We start from the raw sequence: 13,163 nt of genomic DNA, 5'->3' as shown, positions 1-13,163 counted from the left end.
ATGACTTCGGCAACTTCACCTATCATTTTAAAATGGGACCCCAAAAGTTTGGAAATCCGGACACTAACAGTGGAGAGGCTTTTGGAGCCCCTTGTTACACAGGTAAGAGATGATTTGAAATACTTTGTTACATGTGTATGTTCTATTGTGATTATATTGTAACTCTTCAAAAAACTTAGACATCTCTAAGAGCAAATAAATCATGCCATAATGCTGATTACTGAATATATGTTATTGCCAGAACTATGGACAGTTTTATTGCCCATTAACATTTGAAGTGTCTTTTAACAAACTCATCGTATGATTTTTGAAATCAGGTTGATGAGATAATTAAAGAGGGGGCCTTGGTGAAGGGGGCTCTCATTTGTAGTAATGAATTCAAAGTCTAAATAAACTATTCCTAGTTCACTTTCAGATGCTAATGCACAGTTGGGAAGAACTGTTGACTATTTAAGCACAAAGTATATTACTTTTTCTTTAGTTTACATTGGAGAATTCATCATGTTGGAAAGTTGAAACATTCCATTTTTTCTGTTGTCATAGTCACCACATCTCCACCAGATGACTGTCAACAGAAAAAAGTATCCTCAGGAGCTCAGTTTTAAAAGTTAGCTTTTAGTACCTTATGAAGCATATTATTTGCTGTGTTAAACTCAGAAATTCATGGAATGTGAAAATTCAAAGTTTTTATGGTATATTTTTAGGGAAGTGTGCCAAATTAAGTGGAGGCACTTCATACTGGTTTCCTAGAACTACTATAACAAAGTACCATAAGCCTAGTGTCTTAAAGCATCACAAAGTTATTATCTAATGGTTCTGGAGGTCAGAAATCCTAAAGTCAAGGTATTGGTGGAACTGCATTGCTTCTGGAAGCTCTGGAACAAAGTGCATGTCTGCCTTTTCCATCTTCTGAAGTCCACTTGCCTTCTTTGACACATTCTTCATATTCAAAGCCAGCAATGTAGTATCTTCAAATCTCTCTCTGACTCTGACCTCTGCTTCCTATCATCACATACCCTCATATCTCCCTCTTTTAAGGACCCTTGTGATTATACTGGGCCCACTCAAGTAGTCCAAAATAATCTCATCTCAAGATCCTTAGCCAAATCACAGCCATTTAGGATAACATATTCACAGTTCCCAGGGAGTAGGACACCAACATCTTTGGGAATCATTATTCAGCTCAGCATAGCCTGCCCTCTGCCCACCCCTCTACCAAAAACTCACATCCTTCCTGCATGGAAAACACCAAGTCCCAGGTTCCCCAACATCTCAACCTGTTATAGAAAATTTTCAACTCCAAAATTTCATCAAAATTTCATCAGCTTAAAAATTCCAAATCTCCACGTCCTCACCAGCATCTATAGTCTCCTACACTGTTGGTGAGAATGTAAACTGGTGCAGCTCCTCTGGAAAAGAGTGTGGAGGTTCCTCAAAAATGAACAATAGAACTCCCCTATGACCCAGCAATAGCACTGCTAGGAATTTACCCAAGGGATACAGGAGTGCTAATGCACAGGGGCACATGGACCCCAATGTTCATAACAGCACTCTCAACAATAGCCAAACCATGGAAAGAACCTAAATGTCCATCAACTGACAAATGGATCAAGAAGATGTGGTTTATCTATACAATGGAATACTACATGGCAATGGGAAAGAATGAAATCTGGCCATTTGTAGCAATGTGGATGGACCTTGAGGGTGTTATGCTGAGCCAAATAAGCCAAGCAGAGAAGGACAGATACCATATGTTTTCACTTATAAGTGTATCAGGAGAAACTTAACAGAGGACCATGGGGGAGGAGAAGGGGAAAAAATAGTTGGGGAGAGGGAGGGAGGCAAACCACGAGAGACTCTTGAATACTGAGAACCAACTGAGGGTGATGAGGTAGGGGAGAGGGAAGAGGGGTGATGGGCATGGAGGAGGGCACTTGTTGGGATGAGCACTGGGTGTTATATGGAAACCAACTTGACAATCAACTACTAAAGAAAGAAATCCAAATCTCATCATCTAAATCATCTAAAGTAGATTTGAGTAAGGTTCTGGTTAAAATCCATTCTTGAACAAAAATCCTCTCCATCTGTTGCCTGTAAAACTAGAAAACAATGTATGTTCCCCGAGTGCCTTGGTGGCACAGAAATAAGAAAATAGTTACAGATAATCCCATTTCAAAAGGGAGAAATTGGAAGAGAAAAAAAATTGTTGTCAGTCTCTAAATTGGTATTTAGAAATCCAGCTGGGCAAATTCCCTTAGTTTTGAAAACTTGGGAATAATCCTTTGTGGCTTGAGGCTTTGCCCCATGCACCTGGTTCTACACCCTAAGAATCGTTATTTCTTTTTCATGAAGAATAACACATATTTTCAGCTGAATATTTATTTTATCAGCACATTTCCTGTCTAAAGCATTTGGGAGTCTAACAGCCCTTTTGAATTTTATCCTTTTTGTCATTCTCAGTCCGAACTGGCAGTGTTTCTACTGGTGTAACATTCTTAAGAAACTTGTGTTTCTCCCCTGTATGTTGCTGGGATTCACTCTATTAGAAAACAGGGTACTTCACAGAACATTCCCAGATAATCCTGTCTCCATTTTTGGCCTCTGCTGAAATGGCTAAAGGGATCTGGAGATCACATGCCTAAAACTCTTCAAAGAGCACTCCATATGACTGTATACTCTGAGCTTTCATTACTTGTGAGGCCCAAGCCAAAGGTTATCGAGACATAGAACTGGTTTTCTCTCCAGAGCATGCTTTCCTGAGTGTGAGTTTTCTAATTTTAGTGCCTTTTGCAATCTACGTAGGCTGAGAATTTTTCAAATCATCAAGTCCTGGTTTCTTTGAGCTCAACCGTTATTCTCTCAATTTCTTACTTTCTTCTCCCATTTTACTATAGGCAGAGAGAAGAAACCAGGTTATTCCTTGGAAAACTCCTCAGCTAAATATCCAACTTCATCATGTCAAATTTGGATTTTCACATAAGTGTAGGACATAGTTCATCGAAGCTTTCTGTTACTCTTTCTTCCATTTCCTAGTACCATGTTCTTTATTTTTTTCTGAGCCTTCACTCGCATCTCCTTTAGCACCTCTATTTCTACAGTCTGTTTATAATGATTTAACTAACTTCTCAGATAATAGAGACTTTCTCTACCATGTACCTCAATTCCTTCTGAGTCCTTGTGAGCAGGGCCTTTGTAGCCCTAATTTTACTAACAGTCTGTTCAAGGAAATCTTAGATTTTTCTATTATCATTCTTTAAATTTTTCTAGCCTCTGCCTATTATCAATTTGAAAGCCACTTCCACAATTTTTAGGTATTCATTATAGCAGCACCCTACCTTCCAGACCCAAATCAGTGTTTCCAATTGCCATTATAACAAAATACCACAACCTTAGGAGTTTAAAACAACACACATTTATTATTCTCTAGTTCTAGAGGCCAGAACTCCTTTAGGAGTCAAGGTACTGGTAGGGCTGTGTTCCTTAAGGAGGTCAGTCCTTTCCTTTCACAGCATCTGCTGTGCATCTGCATTCCCTGGTTGTGCTTTTCTCCTTCTTTAAAGCCAGCAGCATAGTACCTTCTTCAAATATCTCTGACTTCAGCTTCGACTATCTCACCTCCTCCGCAGACTGTAACTGTCCTGTTTCTCTTTAATGAGGACCTTGTGATGACTTTGGGGCCACTCAGATATTCTAAGATAAACTCTCCATCTTCAGATCTTTAAACTAATCACATTCACAGAGTCCCTTTTGTTATTTAAGATAACACATTCACGAGTTCTGTGGTTTAGGAAGTGGACATCTTTGTATGTAATTGTTGAAATATTTCATGAGATTTATGCACATTTTTCACTTGGTCACAATTCTTGTTCTATGAAACTTTTTTCAGGAAACATTAATGCTGATAGGCTCTTAGATTTGCGAATATGTTGGCTACTCATATTAAGGCCTGGAGACTAAGGCCTATGTGTGAGTTGTTAGTGGTCTGCATTAAGTATAGAAATTGAAAGTAAGTGTTTTAAAATTTTTATAACCATTTTGCAGAATAATTTTATGGGTGTTAATCTAATAAGTAAATTTAGACACGTATTTTTTATCTTTTTAAATTTTGAATAATTTATTTTGTTGTATTTTACAGTGCTTTAATTTATGAGGTATTGGAATAACAAACATACAGCTTTTCATTGTAGATAAAAATGACTGGCTAAGGAGATACTTTGGAGTCAGAACAATCTGGTCTTAAATGTAGTTCCTTCACCTACTTTAAAGCAGACTGCCTTGGGGCACCTGGGTGGCTCATTCAGTTAGGTTAAGTGTCTGACTCTTCATTTCAGCTTAGATCATGATATCATGGTTCCTGAGTTCAAGCCCTGCCTTGGCTCAGTGCTGTCAGCTTGGGATTCTCTCTCCCTTTTCTCTTCCCCTCCCCCACTAGCTCTCTGTCTCACTCTCAGAAAAATAAATAAACTTAAAAAAAAAACAGATAGCTTTTTCCTAGCCTCAGAATTTTACCTTCAGATTATATATCAGTATATTTAATCCTTATCATAGCGATTAAATGAAACACAATAATTAAAACATAATGACTGGTATAAAGTAATATTGATTCAATGTAGTTTCCATTTTTCTAATTTTTGGTGGCTACATATTCAGACTTCTATTAGCTATAAACCAATACTGTTTAAGCCAAAGCAAAACATAAAAAATGAATCTGGCATGAGGAAACAAAATACTGCACATAAACTGTCTTTTATGTCTTAAAATGTTCTTGCATTTATATTTTGCTCTTGTATTTGTCTTATCTAAAGAATAGCATATCTAAGATTACCATGAAAGATTATTCTTTTCCTTATCTTTCAGTCCAGTTACCTAATCCTTTCCGNTTCTCATAAAGACAATGCATAAAAATATTTATTATTACATCATATATTATATAATAATATGTATTATGTTAATATATTGTGTTATATTATTAATGTTTATTACTATTTATATTTATTAAATTGTAATTCATATTTGTTAATTTAATACAGGAGTATGCTTAAATCTCTTGTGAATTTCACACAGTGATTTAACACTGTAACAAGTCTTAACATCCCTCTAATATCTTCTGATATTAGATATCAGAATGGATTATCTTTCTTTTCAGTGTTCCTATTCTGATTTAAAAGAGAGAGATGATTTCCAAAATGTAACTTTTCAGACTAACTTCTCTATCATTTCCCTATAGCATTATGGCTTTGCTATCAAGACTAAGCATTCTCTCCTCTAGAATAAAGCCTTAATGATAGGACTTACAAGATTGTTGACCTTTGAAGGTAATATGAATAAGAAAGAGAGATAAGAAAATACTAAGTATAAACTCCTTGGTTAACNAAGACAACACATAAAAATATTTATTATTACATCATATATTATATAATAATATGTATTATGTTAATATATTGTGTTATATTATTAATGTTTATTACTATTTATATTTATTAAATTGTAATTCATATTTGTTAATTTAATACAGGAGTATGCTTAAATCTCTTGTGAATTTCACACAGTGATTTAACACTGTAACAAGTCTTAACATCCCTCTAATATCTTCTGATATTAGATATCAGAATGGATTATCTTTCTTTTCAGTGTTCCTATTCTGATTTAAAAGAGAGAGATGATTTCCAAAATGTAACTTTTCAGACTAACTTCTCTATCATTTCCCTATAGCATTATGGCTTTGCTATCAAGACAGCATTCTCTCCTCTAGAATAAAGCCTTAATGATAGGACTTACATGATTGTTGACCTTTGAAGGTAATATGAATAAGAAAGAGAGATAAGAAAATACTAAGTATAAACTCCTTGGTTAACATATTTTTTTAAAAGGTGGAACTGAGAAAGTATATTAATCAAAGCCCTATTGTCTCTCCCCCACACCCTTCCCTCGCTCCCTCTCTCTCTCTCTGTCACACACACACACACACACACACACACACACCTTTATGAACTGAATAAAGTTCATAGTGGTATTCAGTGACACAGTATGACCATAACCATCCAACAGCTTTTCTGTTAGTGATAGATAAGTAATGAAATAAATATCAGAAATTAAATGGTTCTCAGTAAAATGCATTCACTGTCATGAAAGAAAGATGGCATTAGGAATTTACTGTTGATAAGTATTTAAAATAGCCAATGAAATTATCTCATTTCAGTCATAATGTATATGAGGCTGGATATTTATCTTAATGTTGAAGTGGCAAAGTTCCTTTTGGAGAATTTTTACATTATGGAAATCATGAAATTTCAAATGAAAAACAATTCATCTTAGAATGTGTAGTACTCAAATAAGATGGCCAAACTTTTTATAAATTCAAAAAAAGCAAATTTTTTAATAGGCCACATTCTGCGATATTGAGTCTTATTAGGGAATTTAAGCACTTTATTAGGCAATTTTATTAGAAAACTAAAAAATATATTGGAAATTAAGAAGCACTGTTCGATAACTCTTAGAACCAGAGGGAAATGCAAACTGTATGAATTAATGAAAAAGGTGATGTCTTTCTAACAAAATATACACACCCAATAAAAGCCATGCTTAGTACAAAATTTTAGCTTTCAATGTCTTCTTTATTAAAGAAAAGAATAAAAATAAGCTAATTGTTCGTTTTAAGAAGTCAGAAAAAGAACATAAAAAGAAACTAGGAGAACAGAATAACAAAGAAAACCGGAATCACTAAAATAGAATACAAATATTAAAGAGGTTAAATAAATTCAAAGTTTGATTCTTCTTTAAAATGGACAATAAAAATCTCTCAACACAAATTATGGAAAATATGTAAAGAAAGAATATATAAGATTGTGAATGAAAAAGCATAAATAATGCCAATAATGAGATGTTAAAAGAAATATAGTAGACTATTACATGGGAATAAGTTTCTAGAAAAATTTTATTACCAAAAAACATCCAAAAGAAAGTGGAAAACTAGAATAAGCTATTTACATGTAGTGAAGCTGTTTGAAGATCTGTTATCAAAAAGCACTGGAACTGAGAAGCAGGGGTGGCTTATTCAATTAAGCATCCAACTCTTGATTTTTTGTTCAGATCGTGATCTCATAGTTGTGAGATATATCCCTGTGTTGGGTTCTGCACTGAGTGCAGTGCTTAAGATTTTCTTTCCCCCTTTTCCCCTCCCCTGCTCTCTCTCAGGAGCATGCACCTGTGCTCACCCTCAAAACAAACAAACAAACAAACAAACAAAAAACAACCCCACAAAACAGAGGGATGCATAGCTAAATATTATTTGACCCTTAAAAAACTGATAATCATAATGTTATTTAAACTACAATTTCAGCCATAGAAAAAGGTAAATAACTTCTCAATCACTTTTTGAAGAATCATAATTTTATTATTAAAAATTCAAAATACTTTAAAATAAGATTTTTTTGGACAAAAGAACAATGATGCTTCTGTATCATTTCTGAGGGTAATTGTAAAAAACAAAAAAACTAAAAAACAAAAAACTACTTAACCTCCAGTAGTATATTCAAAGGTCAGCATATATATAACAGAGTGGGAAATTTTAAAAAATAATGATAGACTATTATGAGGAAAAATAAATAAATACATGTTAGTAGCTCAATAAATTATACCATTAGTTGCTAAAAAGACAATTGATAGAATTTTGCACACATTTCCAATAAAACTCTAAATAAGAATAGGAACAAACTTTCAAAATAAAAGACAGTACCACATAACATAGGAATAGGACAGAATAAACCCTCTTTTTATGATATGATTGCACTTGAAATTAATATGAGAATGGGGCTAGGTGGCTAGATAGAAGATAAATATACAAAAATAGAATTTCCATCAGTTCAAAACGGCCAGAAATCAAAACAGGAAAATATTTTCTCTTTAATTGAAAAATTTACAAAGATGATCATTTTTCCTATATCAAAAACATATTAATTTTATAGTTATTTAATGTAAACATTTGCTATTATTTTTATGCCGATGAATAAAATTGGGGGGCCTTGATTATAAGTACAGTATTCACATGATTACTTAAATAAGTTACTTAATATGTCATCAAGTGTAAATTATAGATAATAATAAGTTGTACCTCATAGAATTATTGAAGGGATTCATGAGATGATGTTTAAAGTGATTCATGAAGTGTCTGATATTATTCTGATACAGGTTTGCTCTTAATGCTGTGTTCTTCACTACCTGCTAATAATGACTTTCCATTTATTAAAAAAAAATGGGTGCTATGTATAAAATAAGGAGTCATTAGATATTTTCTTTAGAAAAATATTTTAATGCAGATTTAGAAAAGAATCAATTGTGTGTTACATTTAATCAAGGATTACTAAAGCAGGAACAGCTGATATTACTAGGGATTCAACTTTAGTAAGCTAATGAAACTCAATCCATCACAATAGAATGGAATGGAATTTGCTGGAATTTAGTTCCTTATTTTCTTATAGAAAGATGAATCTGCAACTTAAATAACAATGAGCATCTGAAAAAAATACTGTTGCTGTTTAATGAGCTATTCCAAATTGGTATATTGGGAAAGGAACCTCCTAAGGAGAGGAGCTTTCTTTAATCATTTCCGCTGTTATTTTGAGTCATATCTTTGGACCTCTATTAGGTTAGGCTCTAGTGACTTCTATAGTTAGATCTTTTAAAATTGTTCTCAAAAGCTAATTATTTCAGAAGTGAAATAATTAGAACTTCATATACTTAAAATATTGTTTACAAATGTTTAAATTTAATTTAAAATTATAATTTTAATTTAAATACATAAAAATTTAATTTAAAAAATACTTGATTTTCTGCTTCTTTTGATATTAAGTCCTCCTAAAAGGAATTATCTTTGTTTGACTCACAACTATAGTTAATTACCTTGGTGCATTTAAAATTAGTAAATCATGAGATTTAAATTTAAAATCAGGGAGTTTAGAACTGAAAATTATTCCAGAAATAAACTGAGACTCAGAAATGAAGTAACTTCTGAGAATTAAGCTAGTGCCTGCCTCTGTATGTTATCCCATACACTGTGTTACACAGTTGAGTATTTTCTGTATGAATTCACCAAAGGAATGAAAGTTTGGAATGAAGTCTCATGGTACCCATCTGTCTGGAGAATATGATTATTGAGAATTGCCTTAATTCGTGGTTTATTCTTGAGATTCAGAGATTAACATGGGTGGTTTCCATCATGACACTGCAATATTACAATAAATAGTTTATGTTACCTTTATCAAAGGGTTTAAATTGTATAAAGAGTAAATGATGTGCTAAAATTAAATGAAATGTGTTTAATTTTCATACCCTTTTGAAAAATGTATTTATATACTTTAAAATTTTTATATCCCTTTTAAAAAAAAATATATATATATCTATATTTTGAGAGACACAGTGAGTGGTGGTGAGTGGGGAAGCAGAGAGAGAGAGAGAGAGAACAAATCCCAAGCAGCTCTGTACTGTCAGCATGGAGCCTGATGCAGGGCTCAAACTCATGAACCATGAAATCATGACCTGACTTGAAACCAAGAGTTAGATGCTTAACCAAATGAGTCACCCAGGTGCCCCCACACCAATCCCTTTCTAAGTTTTGGATGCTAATTTTCTTGTGTGAAAAAATGTTTTAGTTTCTCTTTCTAATGGAGGTTTCTGTGAGTGAATGAACTACCTAAAATAGCATAACTTTTTTTTTTCTACAAATAGTTTATTGTCAAATTAGTTTCCACATAACACTCAGTGCTCATCCCCATAAGTGTCCTCCTCCATGCCCATCCCCCCTCCCCCCCACCTCCATCAGTCCTCAGTTTTTCTCAACATTCAAGAGTCTCTCATGGTTTGCCTCTCTCCCTTTCCCCCACCATTTCCGCCCTTCTTCTCCCCCTTGTTCCTCCGTCAAGTTCCTCCTAATCCTCCTATACGTGCAAACATATGATATTTGTCCTTCTCTGCCTGACTTATTTCGCTCAGCATAACACCCTCAAGGTCCATCCATGTTGCTACACATGGCCAGATTTCATTGTTTCTCATTGCCATGTAGTATTCCATGGTATAGATAAACCACATCTTCTTGATCCATTCATCTGGTGATGGACACTTAGACTCTTTCCATGTTTTAGCTATTGTGGAGAGTGCTGTAAAATAGCATAACTTTTTATTTAAAAAGCTCTTTAGTTTATATTAAAAATAGTATTTGGAAAGATATAAGGTTATAATTTAGGAATTTACTTATCATATATGTTAATATTTAATTGAAAGAAAGTATTTGTGTTTTTTTGCAAATACTGTTTTACCTACTAATATTAATTTTTTTAGATTGCATTTTTGTTTTGTTTTACAGTAGTATTTAGCACATACCTAAAGTAGTTATTATGTTGGTAATAATTCTTTGAATTGAATTGATATGGTAGATTTCTTGGTAGTTACTATGTTTGCCACTTCTGAAATAGGAGTTTAATCAACTAGTATATTGTCTGGAATTAGATTAATTTCTGTTTTCGGATTATGTTCAAAATTTTTATGTCTGCCACCAGATGGGAATGATGTTCTTTTTGTTTTATGGCCAGCTGTGTTGACCATGCTTTAGAACTTGAGTAATGAATGGAGCCCTTTTAAACAAAAAATGAAAACAAAATTTTTCCAACTCTAGAATGGACCTAAAGTGACATAAATGGGGAATTATGTATGCACATATGTTTATTCATATAGAAAATTTTAAAATAAGTACTAAAAGCACAAAAACAAAAATTGAAATTAACATTGATTTGATGAATGATGTTCGCCATTGCATATGATGTAAGTGATTCTATGACTGTAAGTGATTCTGTGTCTTTTGTGTTTGGCCAGCACTCACTACCATGTACCATGTGATATGTTGATTCTTCCTCTATGTTTAGAACCAACTACTGCAAATAACAACCAATGAGTGCATTGTGGCATCATTTCATCTTTGTTTTGCATAAATATACTCACATTAAATATACAACATCTGCCTTTATTTCCCCGTCATAAGCCTAAGACAACAAAAGTTTAGTATGATATTATATGGTTTTAGAATAGAAGCTAACTATATTACAATGACATAACTTCTCTTCTATCAAAATATTTACTTTCAATAATTTCTGACATTAACACAGTGATTACTTTATGAATGCTAATAAGAGAAATTTTATTTAGTAGAAGTTAAAAGAGAAGTCTAAAGTCTTATGAAATAAGTGCTGTACTACTGCCTCAGTTTATTAATTTCTTGTTTTTCATGAAAAAGAGGCTTTGGAAGGTTTTCTCTCACAATTTATCAAGCTCAACCAATCTTGGTTTCTTTTTTACATGTAACATTTGAGGCCTGCTCATAGTGGCCCAAGCTGCTGAACTAAATTTTCCAAATTACTTTCATTAGTTTTGTTTTTGCGTTGAACAATTTTTACTGCCCTGGCTTTAGTTGCAGCTCGTCTCCATTAGTACAGAACCAACCACAGATAATCTAGAATCTCTAAGGAGAAAAGTGGGGGAAGTCCGAATGTTTCTTGAGTAGTTACTGTGTGTCTGGTACTACCCCCAGATGTTTCTAGGAGTTTTCATTACTCCGTGGATCAACTTGGTAAAGTCAATATTACTTTCTCCATCTTATAGATGAAAAAAGAGAGACTTAGACCACATAATAAAAGGCCTAAAGTGAATTGGACTCAGTAAGTCTGCTACTCCTAAGGGAAACATGGGCTGAAAATACTGAAATGGTAGGTTGCTAGTACATCAACCACAAAGAATTGATAGAGTAAAATGGGAAGAGAGTAAAGGAATAAATTGAAGGTGGGGAAGGGGTGCATTCCCAACATTAAAAGAAACAGAGGAGAGAAAAAGAGAGAGAGAGAGAGACAAAGAGGCAAACCATAAAACAGACACTTAACTCTAGAGAAAAAACTGAGGGTTGCTGGAGGGGGATGTGGGGGTTGGGCTAAATGGGCATTGGGTATTACGGAGGACACTTGTGATGAGCACTGGGTGTTGTATGTAAGTGATGAGTGACTAAATTCTACTCCTGAAACCAATGTTATGCTGTATTTTAACTAACTAGAATTTAAATAAAAACGTGAAACAAATAAGCCAAAAACAAAAACAAAAACAAAAGACAGAGGAAAAGAAGAAAGCCAAAGAGAACTGAATACATTCTTACAGTCAGGACTTAGTTCTTTTTCTTGTTTGTCTCCCCTATGTCTAGATCAAACCAGATGTTTGCTGAAATGCAAACATGATGTTGGCAAATTCCTTAACATTCAAATGAATAAGTTAAACTGAAAACCTATTTTCCCTATTAAGTGATAAATGCATGTGAATTCTTAAACTTAGCAATATCTGTTTCTTTTATTATGTTTGGCAATAAACTCAAGCCCTGAAATATATTTCCTCTTGCATTTTCCATTTCAGTGAATAGCAACTATTTTAAATGGGAAAAATTTAATTTAAAACTAAATTTAAAAATTCGTGTCAGAAAAGAATAATGATTTTTATATACTTGAAACAGGATAATTTTAAAAATCTCATACATACTAATTCAAAAATTTCAAGCAATAAATTCTGGGAGGTTAGCTAAGAAAATTGCTCATACTACTTTGGACAATGCTTATCTAAACTGGCTACCAAAAAATCCGCTCCACCAAGCATGAGAAAGCTTACCAAGTGACAGAATTGCATTTACTCAGGAAGCCCTTAACTATCAAAGTAATTAAATCTTGTCAGTGATCTTAGACTAAGGATTGGGGCATGGCAACACACCTAATTTTCTGTTTCTTGTCATCTTGTTGAAAGTACAAAAGATATGCTTAATTTTCACATAATCAAGAAGGAAGAATCTTGGCCAGGAAAAGTCATAAGAAATCTAACCAGCATTTTTTCTTTCATTCAGACATAGCTCTGATTCCTTCTGTATTTCAGATATCTTGGCTTCATGGCTGTGCCTTCTCAGTCTTTGCTTTATCTTATTTCTCTTACCTCTGCCTTCTCTATTGTTTGTGTTTTTTAGGGCTTAGACTTATGATTCCTCTTTTCTTTTTTCTGTTTATTCCTCCAGGTGATTCTACCCCATTCTGTGGCCTTAAGTATTATCAATATGCTGACGACACTCAAATTTGTATCTTCAGCCTCCTCCTTTT

General features: G+C 33.6%; 1 protein-coding gene across 4 annotated transcripts in view; it reads left to right on the top strand.

Annotated features, from left to right (window-relative positions):
- The window catches only part of CTNNA2 (catenin alpha 2), a 957,624-nt gene continuing 944,461 nt past the window's right edge, over positions 1 to 13,163 (top strand). For all 4 annotated transcript variants that reach the window (XM_077761685.1, XM_077761684.1, XM_077761683.1 and 1 more), the window contains exon 1: positions 1 to 102. In XM_077761685.1, coding sequence (XP_077617811.1) covers positions 1 to 102 — 102 coding nt within the window. The remainder of the gene's footprint in view (positions 103 to 13,163) is intronic.

The sequence above is a fragment of the Crocuta crocuta genome, unplaced genomic scaffold (genome assembly GCF_008692635.1).
Source record: "Crocuta crocuta isolate KB4526 unplaced genomic scaffold, BGI_CrCroc_1.0 scaffold348, whole genome shotgun sequence".
NCBI classification, from domain to species: domain Eukaryota; kingdom Metazoa; phylum Chordata; class Mammalia; order Carnivora; family Hyaenidae; genus Crocuta; species Crocuta crocuta.
This window is presented reverse-complemented; position numbering and strand designations above follow the sequence as displayed.